General features: G+C 51.7%; 1 protein-coding gene across 3 annotated transcripts in view; it reads right to left on the reverse strand.

Annotated features, from left to right (window-relative positions):
* Nucleotides 1-19,396, reverse strand: part of COL11A2 (collagen, type XI, alpha 2) — a 29,577-nt gene that overhangs the window by 4,583 nt on the left and 5,598 nt on the right. The window contains exons 5-54 of one of the 3 annotated variants that reach the window (XM_006860342.1): nucleotides 17,888-18,079; nucleotides 16,956-17,033; nucleotides 16,236-16,298; nucleotides 15,389-15,568; nucleotides 13,086-13,145; nucleotides 12,927-12,968; nucleotides 12,661-12,723; nucleotides 12,276-12,350; nucleotides 11,704-11,790; nucleotides 11,389-11,445; nucleotides 11,179-11,232; nucleotides 11,035-11,088; nucleotides 10,866-10,919; nucleotides 10,640-10,693; nucleotides 10,383-10,436; nucleotides 10,257-10,301; nucleotides 10,084-10,137; nucleotides 9,511-9,555; nucleotides 9,272-9,325; nucleotides 9,048-9,092; nucleotides 8,883-8,936; nucleotides 8,653-8,697; nucleotides 8,395-8,448; nucleotides 8,229-8,273; nucleotides 7,991-8,044; nucleotides 7,541-7,648; nucleotides 6,481-6,534; nucleotides 6,157-6,210; nucleotides 5,998-6,042; nucleotides 5,855-5,908; nucleotides 5,693-5,737; nucleotides 5,508-5,561; nucleotides 5,352-5,405; nucleotides 5,101-5,154; nucleotides 4,563-4,670; nucleotides 4,344-4,433; nucleotides 4,091-4,144; nucleotides 3,751-3,858; nucleotides 3,507-3,614; nucleotides 3,322-3,375; nucleotides 3,165-3,218; nucleotides 2,882-2,989; nucleotides 2,671-2,724; nucleotides 2,387-2,440; nucleotides 2,133-2,186; nucleotides 1,922-1,975; nucleotides 1,540-1,647; nucleotides 1,135-1,188; nucleotides 904-957; nucleotides 724-777 (exon numbers count right to left, since the gene is read on the reverse strand). In XM_006860342.1, coding sequence (XP_006860404.1) covers nucleotides 724-777; nucleotides 904-957; nucleotides 1,135-1,188; nucleotides 1,540-1,647; nucleotides 1,922-1,975; nucleotides 2,133-2,186; nucleotides 2,387-2,440; nucleotides 2,671-2,724; nucleotides 2,882-2,989; nucleotides 3,165-3,218; nucleotides 3,322-3,375; nucleotides 3,507-3,614; nucleotides 3,751-3,858; nucleotides 4,091-4,144; nucleotides 4,344-4,433; nucleotides 4,563-4,670; nucleotides 5,101-5,154; nucleotides 5,352-5,405; nucleotides 5,508-5,561; nucleotides 5,693-5,737; nucleotides 5,855-5,908; nucleotides 5,998-6,042; nucleotides 6,157-6,210; nucleotides 6,481-6,534; nucleotides 7,541-7,648; nucleotides 7,991-8,044; nucleotides 8,229-8,273; nucleotides 8,395-8,448; nucleotides 8,653-8,697; nucleotides 8,883-8,936; nucleotides 9,048-9,092; nucleotides 9,272-9,325; nucleotides 9,511-9,555; nucleotides 10,084-10,137; nucleotides 10,257-10,301; nucleotides 10,383-10,436; nucleotides 10,640-10,693; nucleotides 10,866-10,919; nucleotides 11,035-11,088; nucleotides 11,179-11,232; nucleotides 11,389-11,445; nucleotides 11,704-11,790; nucleotides 12,276-12,350; nucleotides 12,661-12,723; nucleotides 12,927-12,968; nucleotides 13,086-13,145; nucleotides 15,389-15,568; nucleotides 16,236-16,298; nucleotides 16,956-17,033; nucleotides 17,888-18,079 — 3,354 coding nt within the window. The remainder of the gene's footprint in view (nucleotides 1-723; nucleotides 778-903; nucleotides 958-1,134; nucleotides 1,189-1,539; nucleotides 1,648-1,921; nucleotides 1,976-2,132; nucleotides 2,187-2,386; nucleotides 2,441-2,670; nucleotides 2,725-2,881; nucleotides 2,990-3,164; nucleotides 3,219-3,321; nucleotides 3,376-3,506; nucleotides 3,615-3,750; nucleotides 3,859-4,090; nucleotides 4,145-4,343; nucleotides 4,434-4,562; nucleotides 4,671-5,100; nucleotides 5,155-5,351; nucleotides 5,406-5,507; nucleotides 5,562-5,692; nucleotides 5,738-5,854; nucleotides 5,909-5,997; nucleotides 6,043-6,156; nucleotides 6,211-6,480; nucleotides 6,535-7,540; nucleotides 7,649-7,990; nucleotides 8,045-8,228; nucleotides 8,274-8,394; nucleotides 8,449-8,652; nucleotides 8,698-8,882; nucleotides 8,937-9,047; nucleotides 9,093-9,271; nucleotides 9,326-9,510; nucleotides 9,556-10,083; nucleotides 10,138-10,256; nucleotides 10,302-10,382; nucleotides 10,437-10,639; nucleotides 10,694-10,865; nucleotides 10,920-11,034; nucleotides 11,089-11,178; nucleotides 11,233-11,388; nucleotides 11,446-11,703; nucleotides 11,791-12,275; nucleotides 12,351-12,660; nucleotides 12,724-12,926; nucleotides 12,969-13,085; nucleotides 13,146-15,388; nucleotides 15,569-16,235; nucleotides 16,299-16,955; nucleotides 17,034-17,887; nucleotides 18,080-19,396) is intronic. The other 2 variants (XM_006860343.1, XM_006860344.1) reach the window with 2 other exon arrangements.

A 19,396-nucleotide genomic window follows, 5' to 3' on the forward strand; every position in this document is an offset into this window, starting at 1 on the left:
ACAGATGGAGGGGGAAAGAAGAGATGAGACAATTGGGGCCATTGCCATCCAGGCAATTCTGACTAGAACTGCATTCCATGAGATTCTCAATTTATCAGACCGAGATCACCAGGTCTTTCTTCCACTGTGCTTCTGTGGCTGACTTAAACCACCAGTTAGCAGTAAATAGGATTCACCACTGACACCCATGGGCTCCAGACAGTAGGTAGCCAGGCTCAACTCCTGTCACACTTCCTGTCCTCCTGGGCACATGCACATGTCTGCGCGCACGCACGCACACACAACCTTATGCCTATACAGGCACAAACGGAGCTGGTTCACAGATGTAAGAGCTGGCACAGTTGTACCAGTTGTTAAGATATTGAGTTCTGTACATTTGGTGGAGAGCCACTGCCACCCTACCAAATGCTCCATCTCCTGCCCCAGCAATGAAAAGGTTAATCCCTGGCACCACAGGGACCCTTCAGTGTCCATTAAATTGGTCAGTAAACACCAGCCCTGGCAAGAGCTCACATTCCAAAACCCAGGAACAAAGATATCCAAAGATACCCAATACACTTATATGCGTGTGTGCACACACACACACACACATTCCAGCCCAAGGGCAACCCAGAAATCAGCCCCAGGCATCTCCCTGCCAATCCCACCTGCCACTGTCTCCCTCCATCCACCCTCACCAAGAACTGCTGCTCAAGCTCTCAACTGTCCACTTCTCTTGCTTACCCGCTTTCCAAGTGGTCCTGGGGGTCCGTTCTCCCCAGTGGGACCAGGAGATCCCTAGGGAAGGAAGAATAGGGGTGGCTGAGTGTTTGGCCTCCAGCCAAGGGACCCCTCAGAAATGACACAAGAGACTTGGTATACATATGATGGTTTGGCTCTGGGGGAGGGTCTCTTGTCACTCACAGGCTGTCCTGGCTCTCCATCCTCGCCTTGGTCACCTTTAGCACCATCCTGGCCCTGCAGGGTTGATGGAAGGTCAGAGGGGAATCTTGGCCCAGTTGGAATCACCCCCAAAACTCTCCTTCTTCCCACCCTACTGCCTGCCATATAACGACCACTTCCCAACACCCCTGCCCAAGACACTCCATAGAACCCCTGCCTTTCCACCCCTTCCCCTCCCCGAATAAGACTCACCCGAGGGCCACCTTCTCCAGGGGGACCAGGATCACCAGGAAAACCAACAGGACCCTGACTCAAAAGGAGAACAGAGGTCAGGGTTCCAGCCCCCACACCCACCCAGAGCCAGCACAGACTCCCATGGGTCAGTTTCCCTCTCGGTAGGCTCACCCTCTTTGTTCCACCTCATGCACTCCCCATTTCTAATGCTTTCAGGCTACTCACTCGTAGGCAGCTCTCTCTGTCTCTCTCTCTGGATCTTGGACCCCATATGTCCCTCACAGGAAACCTCATTCTCAGAGCTACCCTCCCAGGCTTACCCCCAATTTTTCGCCCCAACACTCCAAGGTGCTGACATCCCCACACACCTGTATTTCCAGGTCTCCCATTCACAAGGCCCTCCCCTCAGCCCCCGGAACTCACAGGATTCCCTTTGGGGCCATCATCGCCTGTGGGTCCTTTAGGCCCTGGCGGTCCTGCTTCTCCCGGCTGTCCAGACTCTCCTTTCTCCCCACGGTCCCCACGTGGACCCTGGAGGAGGAGTGCAATGGGCATAGGACGTTTCAAAAATCAGGGCTGCAGCCCCTGCTTCCAAGACACCTTCAGCCTCCCCACCCTCTCCGTGAGCCGTGAGCTAGGAAGCACAGATGCAGCAGATTCGGGGTTGTCCCAAGGCCAGGCCTCACAAAGAATGGGAGCGAGCAGAGGCTCCTGGGCTGGGGAGGAGTTCCTATTCCATGAGCATCACAGGAATTGTGGGGGTGGGCTTGAGGACGCATCGAAGGGATTCCAACACATCACTCACCTTGACACCTGGTTCACCCTGGACCCCTGGAGATCCTGACTCTCCTGGCTCCCCCTGCAAAGAGCTTTGAGTCAAAAACTTCCTTTCTCCAAAAAAAAAAAAAGCAGTGTCCTCCCAAATCTCATCCTATTCTGCCCCCCAACCAAAAGGGGCACAAGTCCAACCCTGATTTTCCCTCAAAAACTTATCTATTCACCCTCTCCCCAATTACCTTCTCTCCTGGGGGACCCAAGTTCCCAACACCTCCTGGAGGGCCTTGTGGACCCTAGAAGAGGAGCAGGGGTCATTGCTTAGGGAATAGAGGCCAGGACTCAAGCTTCATCCAAAAAAAGACAGTAAGATAGTGGGGAACCTTCCCAGGACTCGGAGACTTTTCTGTGACTAGAATGGAGTTTGTGGTCCTGGGGGACGGAGGCAAGGGATTGGTCACAGGACTTGAAGGGACAAAGGGCTGAGAGAACTCACATCAGCTCCATTGGGTCCAGCTGGGCCTCGAGGTCCTGGGGGGCCAGGTGGTCCCTGGGGAGGCACAGATACATCAGAGATGAGGAAGGAAAATGAGAGTGAGAGAGTGGTGGCCGTAGTTGAATGAAGTTTGGACAGAGGACAGACTCCCCAGCAGAAGGAGAGACAGCAGGGGCAGTCAGAATGTTCAGTGGTCACGGGGCGTTGGAGTAGAGGCTGGCTGGCAGGGTGGGGTGGTTAATAGGTCAGTAGGGGTCATAACCCATCAGCGGAGTCACACTCACCATGGGGCCTACATCACCTGTTTCTCCCTTCTCCCCGGAAGGGCCTGGCAAACCCTGTTCAGGTGTACAGATAACAGAGACACAAGTGAGGCCCCACAAGTCCCTCAAGTCTTCTCCCCACTTCCAGGTCCTCCCCAGGGATGCTGGTAGGGTCTGAGGGCAAACATCACTTTCATTCTGACCCCATTTTCAGCCCAGTTCCCCAACTCACCTGTAGGCCAATGGGTCCTGGGGGCCCATTGAATCCTCTTGTTCCTTCATCACCTTTAGCTCCAAAGTGTCCCTGGGGTCCCCGAGCTCCGGGCTCCCCATCTGCTCCCTAAGGAGGTCACAGGCAAAGACAAAGAGATCCTGGGTCATGGGTCAAGCCTCTCTCCACAAACTCTACACAGAGCTGGGCACCGGGTCCAGAGCCCCCAATTCCACCCACCCTCATCCCTGTGGGCAAAAGGGGAGTTAACGGTGATTCAGGGCTACAGGGGCCTGTCACTCACCGCTGTGCCAGGCTGACCCACAGAACCAATGGGTCCAGGGGGTCCAGGAGGGCCCTTGGGGAGAAAAGAGCGTCAGAGACACCAAGACAGGGAGAGAGACCAGGTAGACATATGTTTAAGGCCAGGAGGTCAGAAGTCGAAAGTCATGGGCACTTACGTGTTCACCTTTGTTCCCTTTGGTGCCCTTTTGTCCAGGGTCTCCCACCTCACCCTGGAAGGAGAAAGCAGATGAGATATTGAAGGAAGGTGAGAGTTGAAAGAATACTAAGCCAGGAATCCAGGTTCGTGCTCGGACCCGTGATCTCAGATAGAACGGTCACCCAGAGCCTAAGGGTCCCTCACCTTGTCTCCATCTTCTCCGGCCACGCCTGGGGGTCCAGCAGGACCAGGAAGCCCCACAGGACCCTGGACTCCATCACGACCAGTAGGACCAATGGGGCCCTTCTCACCCTATGGAAAATGAAGAAAGCAGTCAGTCTGGAGGGAACCCTCACCCCCAACACCCCCACAGGGAGCCCTCTGTCACCCACCACCCCTGGGCTCACAGACCCCTCCACAGTGCCCCCTAGGACCTCCATACACTCACAGGAACACCTTTTTCTCCTGCTGCTCCAGGGGGACCTTGTGGTCCTGGGCGTCCTGGGGGGCCAATAGGTCCCCCCGATCCTGCTCCACCTCTCTCTCCAGGAGATCCCTGAGGGAGAAGATGGAGTCAGATGCTCAGGAAGGAGACCCCGGCCCACCCATACCAGAGGACTCCTGGATGTGGTTCCCAGGAGAAGGGCCCAAAATTGGAAGCCTCCTGCTGACCCTCGATTTCCTCTCCCTAGTCCCATAGCCCCTGTCTAGATCCAGATACCTCTCCACACCCTTCCTCATCCCCTTTCCAGTTCCTTCCCACTGCCTCCCAGGGACCTCAGACTCACCGCAGGGCCTGGGGGACCAGCCGGACCTTCGTTCCCCTTCAAACCAGGTCCACCCTGTGCAACAGAGATTTGAGGCAACAAAGGTGAGATTGACTGTGAGACATCACGGGAGGGGAACTCCAAGAAACATGCAGGAAAGCAAGAGGGTGTGGGAGGAAAGCAGGGCCAGAGATTGATAGGGAAGTGATGCTGAGGGTGTTGGAATACTTGGTGACTTGTTACAGGCAGTTGGGTTTGCCTGTAAACCACTCACAGCAGTGCCAGGGAGGCCTCTTTCTCCTGGGAAGCCCCTCAGACCAGCAGGACCATCCTTCCCTGGGGCCCCAGGAGGACCAGGGTCTCCCTAAAAGAAAAAGAGATGTGATGAGCCACAGTCATGTTCCAAAACTAGAGCTCTCTGCCTTCACAGATCTACCCATTCCTTTCAGCACCCCAGTCCCCCAGAGTCCCCTCTACCCGGGCCCTCACTGACCTTTGTTCCTTCTTTTCCAGAAGCCCCAGACAGTCCCTGCTCTCCAGGGGGACCCGGAGGGCCTGGGTGGCCTCTCTCCCCCATGGGTCCACTTTCTCCTGATGCTCCCTGGGGAAGGGGCAAAGAGACACCAGACTTAGACACTTCTGCCCCACTGTCTACCCAAAGAGCCAACCATGGCAACTCAAAAATATCCCCAGTCCTTCCACTCATATCCTTCAAGAACCCCTTTATCCCTGCCCCAAAGCTTCTGCGAAATTCTTGGGGCACCCCTGGGCGCCATTCATTTTTCTTCCCCAGTGTGGAGTGGCTGCCCCATCTTGTACTTCTGTGGGGAACTGTCTTTTTTCCAAGACAGAGATGAGAACAGTCCCAGAACCAGAATGAAGTTCAGGATCTCAGCCCCAAATCCCAGCCCCCATTATCACCCTTTACCCAGAAATCCAGGTCAAGCAAAGCATGGGCAGGAGTTTGGAGAAAAGAGAAGAGAGGCAGTATACCCATGCCACCATCTGGGATTCATTCTCTCCAGACATACCTGAGGTCCCACCACCCCTGGGGGGCCAGGGGGGCCTGTCTTCCCTTGGAATCCCTGAGGGAGGAAAAGAGGAAAGAATGATCAGAGGAGCCACAGATATTGTAGAAGAAGAGCAAGTCACCACCTTGACTGTGAGCTGGGCTGTGCCCGACAATGCTCTCCACTCTGCCAGGAGAACCTTCTTGATGGGCCTTGGGCCTTTGAGGGTCTGAGAAGACCACCAGAGATAGATGGTTAGGGCCATCACTTACCACTTCTCCTCGCTGGCCTGGGTGTCCTGGCAGCCCGTCCTTCCCAGGGGGCCCCTGCAAAGGGTTCAGATGTCAGGGGAACTCCAGGCTGGGAAGGAGGATGAAGGGAAAGGAATCACAGAACCAAGGTGGGTCAGAAGTCAGAGGTCAACTTACTGGGGGTCCTTTGGGACCAGGAAATCCGTTGGGACCCTGAGGTCCAGGGAGACCCTAGAGAAAAAGATGGTTTGAGTTGGGAGAATGGGCAAGGAAACCCAGCTTCTCCGGGGTTGGGGGGAGTTGGCTCTGTTGTGGTCCCCTGGGGCACACTGAAGAATAGGGAGACTCCAAGACACACTCACCCTCTCTCCAGGGGGCCCATGGGGGCCATCACCACCTGATGTTCCCTGTGGAGAAACAGAGTCAGGAGTGGAAGCTACTGCTTTCTAGCCATCCCAGAGGTCAGAGAGGGTGAAAAAGAGCCAGGGAGGAAGTGGGAGGCTAGAGCTAGGAGAACGACTGACCTTTGCTCCAGACTTCCCAGTGGCTCCTCGGGGCCCTCGCTGACCCCGTGGGCCCTGGAGAAAGAGAAGGGGAGTCATCAGAACAACTCAAATACACCCCCCTTGGATCTTGAGCCACATGTCTGTCCGTACACTGCACTCACCGTGGGACCCCGTTCTCCCCGAGGCCCTGATTTTCCTGACAGGCCCTGGTGGGAAGGAAGCAGAAAGAACAGTCACTCAGGGCATGTGTCCCCGAGAGAGCCCCTTCAAGTCCCACCCAGCCTTGCCCATCCCCCCTGCCCTCCTCCATGCCATCTTACCCGAGCTCCCTTCTCTCCACTGGCTCCAGGAAAACCTGGGAAACCCAGCGATCCCTGGTGATGGTGGAGAAGGGGAAAATTGAAAAATCAGTAAGGAGGTGGGCCCAGGAGAGGTCATGGGAGCAGCGAGTTCTGCCAATAACTGAGTGGCCTTGGACAAGCCCTTGCTGTTTTCTGGGTCCCTGTTTCCTCATCTGTAGAATGGTGGTGTACTGAGTTCCTCCTTCTGGGGTCCCCCACTGCTCTATCGGGGTGTGCTTACTTGAATTGGAAGTCAGGGAAGGGAGAAAGTGGAAGAAGGGCACAAAAAGGGCATCACATCACCTTGGGACCCTGGCGTCCAGGGTAGCCAGGCAGACCAGGAACACCCAACTTGCCCTGTGGAGGAACCAGGAACAGTTAGGGAAGAAGAACCACAGACATTACTCCATCCCTGGAGATCCCAGCCCTCAGAGCTGAGAGCCCTCTCCAACCTAGCAACACTCCAGCCCCTGCAGCTGCCTGACCTTCCCAACCTCTCCTTCCTGAGAGTGATGGTTTCCAACTTGAAGGCTCAAATCTGGACTCCGCTAAAGTCTGTCACTTCATCAGAGCCTGCTCTGACCACCCCACTGTCAGCTTCCCAGCCTCAGCTCCCATCCAGTGCACACTCTGTTGCAGTAAGGCCTCCTCACCATGCTGGACACCAACATCCTCCAACACGCATCCTTCCTTTTAATGTCCCAGGCCCACTTTGTCAGGGCAGCTGGGGAGCCGTGGTTAGAATATGGATTCTGCAACTCATCTTCTGGGCTCATAGCCAGGCTCTGACCTCAAAGGCTGTGTGCAAATATCCTAACCTCCTTGCTCATTGATCAAACAGCTAGCTACTCCTCGGTCGCTATGAACTGGAACTGACTCAATGGCACTTAAGAACAAAAAACTTCCCTGAAATTTCATATCCTTATCTGCAAAACAGGAACTGGAATTGCACCTTCCTTATAGGTTTATTACCATGAGCTAGTCTGTGTACATGGCCTTGCGCAGTGAGAGTCAACTCTGAAGATTACCAATCTCACCTCTGATTAGCTCCTTCTTGGAATTCCTACTGCTTTTTCTAGGCACATATTTTCCCTCTGCATGGCACCAGTCCCTTGCTTCCTATTACTCGATGTGGCCTGTGTGCCTTATCTCCACCAGTCTGTTGTAATTTCCTCATGATGGGAACTGTTCCTTGACCTCTTAAACCTTCCTTTACCCATCATCTCCCAGAAATGAACATAGTGTCTTTAATTGACTCATTGACGGCAGGTGTTGGCACCTCTATGTTGCCCTGACCCAGTACCCAGGTCCCCATCACTGCACCTCCCTAAAGAACCCAGACAGGTTCCCCATCCCATGGCACCTTCTCACCCATGAGCCCAGTGGGCCCAGGGTCTCCAGTGGGTCCAGTGCGTCCCTTCGGGCCCTCAGGGCCATCCTCTCCCCTGGAACCAGGGACTCCAACCTCACCCTGGGTGAAAGGTTGGAGAGAGAAGTGTCAGGGACTGGAAATGGGGGTAGGCCCTGAGAGGAGAGGCGGGCTTGGTGAAGTTCATAGGAACTGGGGAAGGGTTCCAGAAGCTATGGAGGGACAGGAAAGGAAGCCTCACAGAGGCAGAAGAGGCATGGGATTGGAGGGTCAGGTCAGTGTGTCATCCAAAGGGGATCAGGCTCTAAAGGAGCAGAATCCTGGAGGTGTGGGTCTGTGGGTCAAGGATGTCAAGGGAATGGGCTGGTGATTGAGGACTTCCAAATGGAGGATCACTGGGCATGCAGTTGGGTGGGGGTGTGTAGTGTAGGGATTTCTACTCACCCTGTCACCTTTCACGCCCATGTCACCTTTGAATCCAGGAAAGCCATCTTCTCCCTAAGAAAATGGGGGTGATGTGACATCACAGATGATGGAGGGTTAGGAGAGATAAAATGAGGGTTTCAGAGAACATGGGTAGGAGGGCAGCATGGGGCAGACTGGAAGGAGGGACGGAGTGGGGGAGGAAAGGAGATGGGCAGGAAGGTTTGAAGTGCTGAGAGTTTGGGGGCTTATTAATCACCTTTTCACCCTTGTGACCCTTCAGACCCCGAATTCCATCCACACCCTAGAATATTAGAGAAGAAGGGAAAAGAAAGTGATCAGGAGATGGAGGCTGAGGGACTGAACTCCTAATATTCCCACCTCACTCCTCTGACTGCAGTTCACCCCAGCCGATGGTCTGTTACCTTGACACCTCGAGGTCCCGGGTATCCTAGAGGACCCTGAGGTCCAGATGGACCCTGAAAGAAGAAAGAGGAGACTTTATAAAAAGGGTCTCAGGATGTTCTGTGGGAACCTCAGGGGATGGAAGAAATGGGACAAGACATTGGAGTCTGGGAATTGAGAACATCAGAGTAAAGGAATGATGAAACAAGCAAATCTCAAGGATCTTGAGGTCCCAAGGATTGGGTGGAAACTCATTAAGCAGGCTCGGAAGATCTCACCTGGTTTCCTTTGGTTCCAGGGGGACCTTCTTTCCCAGGGTGGCCCTGTGGGATAAAGAATGTAATCTCTGGTCTTCTCTGTATTCCTCCAACCTTTCTTCGATCCAAATTGCCCTCGTGCCCTAATGAAGCTGACTAGCTATGGGCAGGCACCACCAATGACTTCTCAGAGCCTTGAGGTAACTCCCTGGCATACAATGTCAAGAGGAAGTAGATGGGAGGCCACTCACCGGGGGTCCATCTGAGCCAGGCATGCCAGGGAGCCCTGGTTTCCCTCGAGGACCCTGTAAGAAGACAAGGAGACTTGGGTCACTGGAGGTGTAGGTTCTGCTCGCAGCTAAAGTCCCAGTCAGACATAAAGGCCCTGCCCACCTCCATATCACCTGGTCACTTACCTTCTCTCCATGGGGGCCAATGGCACCTTGTGGTCCAGGAAGACCCTACACACCAGGAAAGAGAAGTCAGGGACGCTACCGTCTTCTCCAGTCAACCACCCCTCACTCAAAGCATGAGCAATGAGGGCCTGAAGCCCTGCAGCTCCTTCCGCATCCTAGCTTTGATCCATTACAGAAGCCTAGGAGGTCACTGCAGTTGGGGAGGTATGGGCAGACCCATTTACCTGCGTTCCAGGAGTGCCCTGTTGTCCAGGAGGTCCTGGTTCTCCCTGGGGTCCCTAGAAGTAGGCAACCAGGTAGGTCAGAAGGAGGTGGTGACAGAACAAACCCAGGACAGGGAGCTCAGTCCCAGTAAAGACAACCATGAGGCAAGAGCAGGAGGCAGGCAGTTGGTCTAGGGGAACAAAGGCAGGGACTTCAAGGGCTCAGGGTTGGAGTAGGGTGTCCCCTGTACATCACTCACCAAGCTCCCTTTGGGACCATGAGGACCATCCATGCCTCGAACTCCCTAAAACACAAGAGGAGGGTGAACAGGCTGGGAGGTTGGGTCAGGCCCTGGATAGGTCTGTGGTCTCAGAAAGGCTAGCCATTCCAGAAGGTGGAACAGGTGGTCACACATTTGTCAGGCCTCTAGTTCATCTCAAACCTAGACAAGTAACTGGCCCAGATGTACACGCTGTAAGTCTGCAGGTCTGTGGGTTTGTGGGGGTTTTATTTTTTCCCTGAGGACTTTTTTAGAGGCTGTATTCAGAGCCTTTTTTTCTGTTGGCCCAGGATCGGGCACTGTTTCATTCTGCTGTGCATGGGGTCGCTATGAGTCAGTTCCGACTCGATGGCACCTGACAACAACAACAACATTCAGAGCCTTGGAGCACTATACCACATGATCCAACAAGTTTCACCTGGTGGTAAAAGTGACAAGGGGTTAGGTGTGTAGGACTGGGAGCCTAAAGGGTGTGAGAAGAGAGGGCAGTCAGAAAGGACAGGAGAGGCGGGGTACTAAGGTAAGGGTTGAAAGTCAGGGGCAGTCACTTACCGGTGGTCCAGGAACACCAGGTGGGCCTTTGGGGCCAAGGAGACCGCGAGGTCCCTGCATTTAGGGTCAGGGAAGAGAACATGTATGGGTGAGCAAGAACATGTCTCTCATGTCCACGCCCTCACCTGGCTTCCCCAAAGAACCCCTACCACACCCAACTCCTGGACACTCACCGACTCTCCGGGCAGTCCCCGAGGCCCAATCTCTCCATCATCTCCCTGCAGAAGGAAGACTTGGTAAAGTGATCCCTCCTTCCAGACCTCTCTTGTACACAGCCCCCTCCCTTGCCCAACACTTACCCGCTCTCCATCCTCACCAGGGGGCCCAGCAAGGCCCTGGGCACCAGTCTCACCCTGGAAAATGGGAGGACTGGTAAGAGGGGTCTCGGAGCCCCCAGTACAGGCAGACACGGACCCTGTTCAATTGGCCTTTTACATTCATCAAATTTCAGCTGGGACCCTCAGGCTCCTTCCCTTGCTTTGAGATTACTACCTCCCCTACTTCTACAGAGACTCCCTCACCTTGCCCATAATATCCTACCACCCAGTATACTCACCCTATGTCCCTTCTCCCCAGGCAACCCTGGGAGTCCATCAAAGCCTCGGTCACCCTGCAGGGAAGAGAGGCAGCCAGAGTGAGGGCTCAGCCCCTTCCCATATGGTGCCTTCAGTGGGAAGGGGCTACATTATAGGGGAACCTGGGGAACTAGGTCCAAAAAAAATGAATTCGTCCAGGTGGGGTTGGGAGCTAGGTATGTCAGACAAGGGCCCAAGCCTGATTACCTTCACTCCGGTTTCTCCAGGCATTCCTCGGGCTCCATCTGCACCTGCCCGGCCCTGAAGGTACAGGAGAAATGTCAGAGCAAACCAAGGACAAAGTCTTCCATGCTCTGCATCCATCTCCCACTCATTCCCATTCCCATTCCCATTCCCATCCATGGGGATCACTCACTCTTCGCCCAGCCTTGCCAGGAGGGCCTGTGAGGCCCTGAGGTCCTCTGGGGCCCTGGTTGTGGGAGAGACAGGGACAAGGTTATGGACATAGAGACAGAGAGATACACAGGGTTGGAGATCAGAAGTTGAGGTAGGGGATCACCTGAGGTCCTAAGTCTCCAGATTCTCCTTTCAGGCCAGGACTTCCGGGTTGTCCCTGTGAAAGAGAAGAGAGGGAGGTCATGAAGAACACACCCAACAGTGACCTCAGAGTCCCTCCCCAAGGTAGCAAAACAACTTTCAACCTGACCCCTTTCCAGAAATGTCCATACCATACACACAAGATCCCCTACCTCAAAACCCACTCACTCACCAAGGGTCCAGGGCGGCCTGTATATCCCATGGGGCCAGGGGGGCCACGGAGCGCCAACTAGGGGAGCAGGAGACAGCAGAGTGAGGAAGAGGCCCCCGGGGGAACTCCCAACCCAATACACTCTCCAAATTCACCCATCTGCTTCCTACCTCTCTTCAAATGCCTTACATTTTTTTCAACTTTCCCTCTCAATACTAAACCAATCTAGACCCACCCCCGCCCTACATTCATTCCAATCTATTTTTCCAACTCCCTCCTAGAATCTTCCATCCCCACCAAACCCCACAACCATCATAATCCCTCCATCCTACTCACCCGTGCCTGCTGCAGGATAGCCTGAGCCTGAGCCTCCTGGGCTGCCACCATGGGGCCTTTTTCACCCCCACTACTGCCAAACCGGAACTTGGGATAGGGAGGGAAGCAGGAGAAAGGAAAAAAGGTTCAGGTTCCCTTCCAAAAAGTCTACATGTGCCTCTCAACAAGAGGTTTCATTCAGCATTCCTAACTTATCACCCCAATTCTGAAATACCCTTGTCCTCTTCCAGCATTCCCACTGGGCTCTACGTAATGACTTAGAAGTGTTCAGTAACTCAACTCCTTTTTCCTCACTCTCTAGTCTCTTTCCTCCTGAAAGAGCCTCCTTTGGTTCTAGACACCCTTAAAATATAGAGTTTTTTGTCTGGTTCTAGATAATCCAACTTTGGTTCTAGAAGAGTCATGTTTGGTTCTAAATGATATCATGAGTCCCCAATTCCCACCCCAAAGACCAGTCCCTTTGGGTAGAGTGTCCCTAGAGACTCTTTCATAACTTTCCTGACTCTGTTTCTTGTAACACAACTCCCCCAACTTCCCCATCATTCTTTCCTAAACCCCAAGAGATAACTCACTGGGAGCATGAGAGATGTACCAGGAGGACCAGGGGCCCCATCTGATCCAGGGAGTCCTGCTCGGCCAGGAGGACCCTGGAGGAAAGAGGATGAGAAGGATATGGTGAGAGCCAGAGGGAGATATTAGGATCTTGGCATCACTTTGAAACATTTCTAAAAAGAAGAGCTAAACATTTTCCTAGATCTTTCCTGAACACTGACCACTTTGGAGAACAATGAGGGTGAGGCACCAGACTACACCCCTCTCCAACCAAAGTTTATCCTCTTTTCTAGGTACTGAAGAGCACAACAGCCCCTCATTCATTAAACAGCCAACTAACAAGGAATTACTAAGTTTGATGCTAGTTGTTCCTCTGCAACCCCTCCAATAAGGACGTTGTCTTACCCTCTCACCAGGGTCTCCAACTGGGCCTGGGTTCCCCTGGATACCAGGGGGACCAGTCAATCCCTAAGGAATAAAAGAGGAAGGAGTCAGATGTGGGTTACCAGAGAGTTCAAGCAGAAGAGGGGTATGTGGCTGAGAGGTGGTCTTTCCAGAGGACATCTGGGAATCTGGGGAGCTTCAACTGAAAGGACACACCAGAATTCTGAGGAGGCATAGAGAAGGTCTTTAAGAAAGAATGAAGGCTGAGAAGTCAGAGCTGGACTTACCGCAGGGCCTTCTGGGCCAGGTGGACCCTCGACTAACATACCCTGTGGAGTCAGAGATTAAAAGTCAGAGGCTATAGGCCTAGTGCTCGCTACTCCCTTCCCCTAGCTCCACCTCCCTCTCTTCTTTAGATTAGTAGCTTAGTGACCAGTATGACTTACAGGTTCCAGCACTGCAGGCTCCCCTTTCTCTCCCTTCAGCCCACGGGGTCCATGGGCAGCCTGAGGGAGACACACATGTAACCCCCAGTGGGGCCTGTGAGCAGCCAGAACATCAAGATTGTCCCCATCCCAACTTCCCATCAGGTCTTCTCCATACCTTCCTGATCCTACCCAAATCCCCAAGCCCTCCACAAAACTCCCTCTTCACAGACCTCCCAGGCCTGTCAGGAGACCTTAGCACCACCTCCAATTCCAAGAAAGCTCATCTTTCTAGTCCTATCTCAGTAAACTCAACTCCTCATCTCTCAGAAAGCCTACTTCATGAAGGTCTCCAGACCTTTCCTGGGATTCCAAATTCCAATTATTCCCAAACCCTCTTCTAGAAAACCCAGTCCGGTCGCTCAAACATCATTGTTGTTGTTGTTGTTAAGTGCCATCAAGTGAGATCCAACCCATAGCGACCCTGTATATGGTTTTCGAGGAGCAGCTGGTAAACTTGAACTGCCAACCTTGCAGTTCAAACAGCTTTGCAGTCTGGTGCATTAACCCACAGCTCCCCTGTAATCCTTGTTTTTAGGTGCCATCGAGTCGGTTCCAACTCATAGTGACCTCATGTACAACAGAAGAACCTTAAAAAATCATCCACTTCCAACCTACCAAATAAGAATCTCTCTGAGGTTGTGGCTAGATCTTTATTTGAGGGGCGAGGAGGGCATGGACACATATGCGAATCTGGTGAATGAAAGCTATGGAGACTTTCTCCAAAAGAAGAAAAATTGTATGCTCTTAAGCACAGAATTGTTTTAGAATTTCTTAGGGTTCACACATTTAAAATGCCTCAGAGATAAACTACCCATACTCTAAGAATATTTGGAATGTAGTCTCCACTGATATCCCAAATCCAGGACCCATCACTGGGTTTGAAAAAACTCCTGCACTCAGCTACCCACTCCCAGAAAAGACTCATTCCAGTCCCTCCAATTCCTCCCCAGTCAGGGTCCAACATGTTTCCTCTGTCCTTCCCTTCCACACTTCTCACTCCAATGTCCAACCCTAGGGCCAGAATCAAGGTAAGGACAGAGAGAATGAAGGTCATTCATTCCCACCCCTATCCCAAAGTTCTTCAAAATGTTCCCCTTCGTCTCCACCCTGACCAAACAGCAATGATCAATTTCCAAATGCTCTTAAATCCCAGATCAACCCCAAATATCCAGAAAGCAGTATAAGGCAGCAGAAGGTCAAGGGTAGCAATATTAGAGAAGGCTGGTATGGGGTGAGGCAGCAGAGGAGGGGAGGCAGCCATGCTGCAAAGCAGGCAAAAGATTAAAGTGGGGGAAAAAAAAAAACATGAAATACCCCAACTGACAGGAAGTGGTTGAAGACATGGAAAATAAATAATGGAGGCAGAACAAAGGAGAAAATATTTGGAAGCAAGATTGGCCAAGAAAAATTAAGCATGGCCAAGATGGTAAGACAGTGAACTGCACAAACAAGAAGTGGTGGGACAGACAGGAAGCAGCCAAGAACAGAGGATCCAGGAAGTGGATCTTCAACAACAACATGGCTACAATGACCAGGAGAGAAAAGAAATTCGCAAAACAGAAAGTGACTTGTGGAAAGGAAATTTCTTCCAGAAAACATAAACATCAAGCCTCGGACATACAGGAATTTGCTGTGAGAAATATCTAGGCCCACAATAGAAACTTTATGATTTGGATGAGCTGAGACACACAGGAAGAGCCTTTTTCTCAAATGAAATGGTCACAAGACAGCATGAAAAAATAAAGATAAAACACAAATAATAATCCCTTTCAGTCCAATCTGACAATCACAAGGATGGATGCCATGGCTGGAAGAAGACAGGAAGGGACAGATAGGAAGTGACCTCTAAAGAGTGTCATACAAAGTCAGATTGTTTGGCAGCAACATGGGTAAGAAATTGTTTTAACCAAGAAAAAATGGTGGCGACAGACTGGGAATGGGTACTTATTGACCAAAAGTTATATAAAATCCAGCTTGATTGAGACAGGAAGAAAGTGGCCAAGAAAGACAGGAAGTGACCATGGAATGTAAAGTAAAAATTTTAAATCCCAAAGTATCCACAGGAGTCACAGGATAAGACATGTGATTAAAGACAGCCCAAAAGTAATCTTTTCAAGCACATGTACATTTTATATGAACAGAAAACAGCAAGTCACCAATAGAATTTAGCTTACAGACAAAGACAACCATCAGAACAACAGGAAGCAAGTCTGTGGGTCCCACCAGAGATAAAAAATGGAAAAGGAGCTTCCTTCACTTACGGCTCCTGAGTGGGCTGTCTCCGCAGAGAGGGCAGGGCCAAGCTCGGTCTCCTCACGATAATCGTCCCCATAGCCATAGGTGTAATCGTAGGCCCCTTCTGGGGCTTCTGTGCCACCCTCCCCATATTCCTCTGCTTGGAACCTGTCAGTTGTGGGGGGTACCTGGAGATCTGTCTGCTCCTTCCCAGGGGTGGGGAGGAAGAGGAAGTACATGGGGGAGTTAGGACTGAAAGAACATATTCCATGGAGCCCAGGAGGTGACACCTTCTAATCCAAAGGAAGGTAATTGAGACTGAAGTCCCAAAAGCAAGGGAAGGGGTCATGTAAGAAGGGGATGGCCATCAAATGTCCAAAATGGGGAGAGATGTCCACAAAATGGGTCCGGTAGGAAGAGATGGTAGATTACAAGAAGGGTGGCTGGAGGGCTGGATACAGAATAGACAGTCTATAGACACATGATGGACAAAGAAGTCCAGAAAATAAGCAGTGATGGACAGAGACACTGGGACCAGACAAAAAGTGACAATGTTTAACAAAATTTGGTTCTTGAGAATGGAACTAAAACATATACAGTTGGACCATTTGACACTGATAAGGAGATGAGGTTACAGTGGAATTAAAGACTGATACAAGGAGACATAAACACTGAGGGGGGAAAGTGGCTACACTTTTTTACAAGCAGAACCATAGGTCTGGAGTGACCAGAAGACAGAAGACCACAAATTGATAAGACAAAGAGCCCTCCAGCCAGAGGACCTGCTGATTCATCAAGATGACATGGAGCAAGGGGCGTAGGTCACAGATCCCCATTGCCCCCAGCTGGGTTGAGGACAGGGGATGGAGTTACCTCCTCAGGGGGTGGGAAGGGGCTTGACTCCAGCAATCCTTCCTCTTCACCTGGGATGGGAGCCTAACCCCAAGAGAAGGGGAGGAGCAGAGTAGTATTGGGGTAGGAAGAAAGGAGAGAGGAGTTAGCCTGAGGGAAGGCAAAGCAGCATTGGTTCCCCCTGAAGGCAGAGTCTGTCCCATGCTAGGGGGGTGGGGGAAATCTCAGATCTTGCAGCCCCTTTGGAGAGGGAACAGTTTAGGGAGAATGAATCTCCAAGGCTGTAGGGTCTGGGGGCAGAGATCTGGATGCCCCGGCTCTACCTGCCGGTAACCACTGCCTCTGGTCCTGGAAGGGCCCTGGGCAGCAAGGGGAGCTGCCTGTCGAGCTGGGCGCCGGGAGAAGGGAGGCTGACCCCGTGCTGGACCGGAACTCCCAACTCGGGAGGACCTCCGGGTTGGTGAGGGGGTTGCCTGCCGGGCTGTTGACCTCTTAGCAGGTGGGGTAGGCTTTCTGGGAGGGGTCCGGCGCCCCCTGGGGGAAGGGGAAGCCCTGTGGTGGGGGCTCCGAGACCGCTGCAGTAAGGAGACAAGGGAAGGGGCATTAAGTAAATAAGCCCCTATTACCTAAATCTAATGGTGTCTCTCTGTCTCTCTGAACTGGGAGGTTAGGAAGGTGTAGGCAGATGTTTGTAAAGGGCATAGAAGGAAAGTGAGAAATGAAGGGGTCCCTCAAGTTTACCTGATAATCAGGGGTCGTCCCCGTAGTCATCTCATCGTAATAGGGGGGTTCGTAGTCATAGTACAGCGACTCAGTGGGCTGGGATTAGGGAGCAGGGAGGGGGAACGGGTAGAAGGAGATAGGGTAATTGGAGGATGAGAAGGGAAAGGTTGGGATCAGGAGAAGAGATGGTGTGAGAATTAAGAAACAGAGGAGGCATGGAGTTAGAAAACAGGGAGTGGGGTGAGAGAAGAGGAGAGAGAGAGGGAAGAAGTGGGAAAGGGGGAACAGGTCCCATATGTGGGATAGAAGCAGACATGATTAAGAGATTGACCCATCTGGATGCCACCCAAGCCAGAGTCTCCCTTCCCTTTTCCCCACCACAGCCCCTAACCTTGCACCTCTATGTGCAGTAGGCTAGAGACTGGATTCACCATTCCACACTTCTGCAAACCTACCACCCTTTTGGGATTCCCTGTATCTGCTACTGCTTCCTTATTTCTTCTATTCATCATTATCATCGCAACTTCCTTTAGCCTGTTTCTGTCTCTCCCCTGTACTGCTCTCCTATCCTATCTCCCCAAGCCTTGCCTTCTCTGGCTCCCTCCCAATCTCTTAATTCAAGGAAGGGATGGGAAACCCATAGACACAGTTCTAATAAAACTGGCAAAGAAGGAGACACAAGTAGGGGACACGGCTCCCTGTCATGAATTCTTCATAATGACTCTTTTTATTTTTAACTGAAAATAAAAAGGCTGATGAATGAAAACTGGGGAGCAGGATGGATGGGAGAAAGGAGAATGGTTATGAAAAGGTAATTAGCAGAGGAGAATGGGAACCCCAGATGGATGGAAAGCTCTGGAACTTTGGGGGCAATTCCCCCAGGGAAGATACCTGCGTGTTTTTCCCTTCCTGAGGTGTGCTGTGGTTGATGGTTTTCTCATCTTTCTCACCTGTGGCTGGGGTTCCTGATTCTGTGGTCTATGAAGTCTTGATGGTTGCTTCTTTGGAGATCTTTGGGCTCTGCGAGGCTGTTGGTTTTGAGGTCTCTCCCTCCCATCCCCTTCACACTCCAGCTCCTTCTGTTCACAGGATTCATAGGCAGCTTGGACCCCCGGGACAATAACAAGTTCCTGTACATCACCCTACATGAGGGAAAGAACACCCATGGAGAGAGGCAGAGAGGACTTCAGAGAGAGGTAAAGGCTCAGAGTGTAGGAGTTCTAGATGAAACTATATAATGGGGAAAGCTAGTCCATGTGCACAGTTCTTTTCAGTTTTCAAAGGACCTTCTCCTTCATAATCCTACTGACGCTTCACAACAACTGGAAAAGCCAGAACAGGGGCCTTTATGCTCATTTTTCAGATTCAGTCCATTCGGGGAAGTTCAAAGATGCAATGGCTGACCCCAGGTCAGTAACAGTGCCAGAAGCAGAGCTAAATCCAACCTTGCAACTCCAAGTTCACCACACTTTGTCTACCGAGTGGCCCAGCCTTAGTTGCCTTGACCTGTCAATGGCTATGATGATGAGACTTCTCAGAATCTCTCAAAAGGGGGAAGGTGGGACTTGTTTCTGAATTCCAACAGCATTTGCTTGTGCTTACATATAGTATGCCATTGTTGTTGTTGTTAAATGCCGTCGAGCACATAGTACACTCTGCCTTGTACTGTAGTTATTGTCTCATCGCCAGAGACAAACTAGGAGCTCCTTGGGATGACAGTAACCTTATAGGATTCTTCTATCTTCCCTTTGGCCAGCAGATATTCACAAACTATGACCAACTGGGTGGGTGGCTGGGGAATGCATGCATGTGGGTGTGGGTGGGTAGGTAGATGAGTAGGCCAAAGGATGGACAGACAGGTGTGCTGAAGGGAGGGATAAGTGGGTGACTGAGTGGGTGAATGGTGGGAAGCTGGCATGCATAACTGAATAGGAGTGTTGACGGATGGTAACTGAATGAATGTGTGTATGAGTGCATGAGGTACAGGGAGATGGGCAGATTGATGAGTTGGTGGATGATGCGAGTGAAAATGTGGGTGGACAAATGGGTGAGTGAGTGTGTACAGAGGTGAATGAGTGGACTAAAGGAGGGAGGGGTTAAGTGGGTGGAAGACTAGGTGGGTGAATGAATGAGTAAATGGATGGATGGATGGGTTGAAGAAGAGGAATAGATGGAAGGATAAATGGATAGATGGGTTGAAGAAAGGAGTGGCTGAGCAGAAGGACGACTGGGTAGGTGGGTGGATACAAGGCTGAATGTATGAGCAGGTGGCTGAGTGGTGAATGAATACGTGAGTAATGGATGGATGGATGGTTGAATGTTAAAGAATGAGTGACAAAATAGCTAACTATGGAAAGCATTGCCATGTACTGGGCACCTAGTTTTTCTTAAGAGAAAAATTTGTCCTGAGACAAAAAATGGAAATAGAAGCTCACAAGAGGAAAAATAAAGTGATACAG

The sequence above is a fragment of the Chrysochloris asiatica genome, unplaced genomic scaffold, assembly GCF_000296735.1.
Source record: "Chrysochloris asiatica unplaced genomic scaffold, ChrAsi1.0 scaffold00038, whole genome shotgun sequence".
In the NCBI taxonomy this organism is placed as follows: domain Eukaryota; kingdom Metazoa; phylum Chordata; class Mammalia; order Afrosoricida; family Chrysochloridae; genus Chrysochloris; species Chrysochloris asiatica.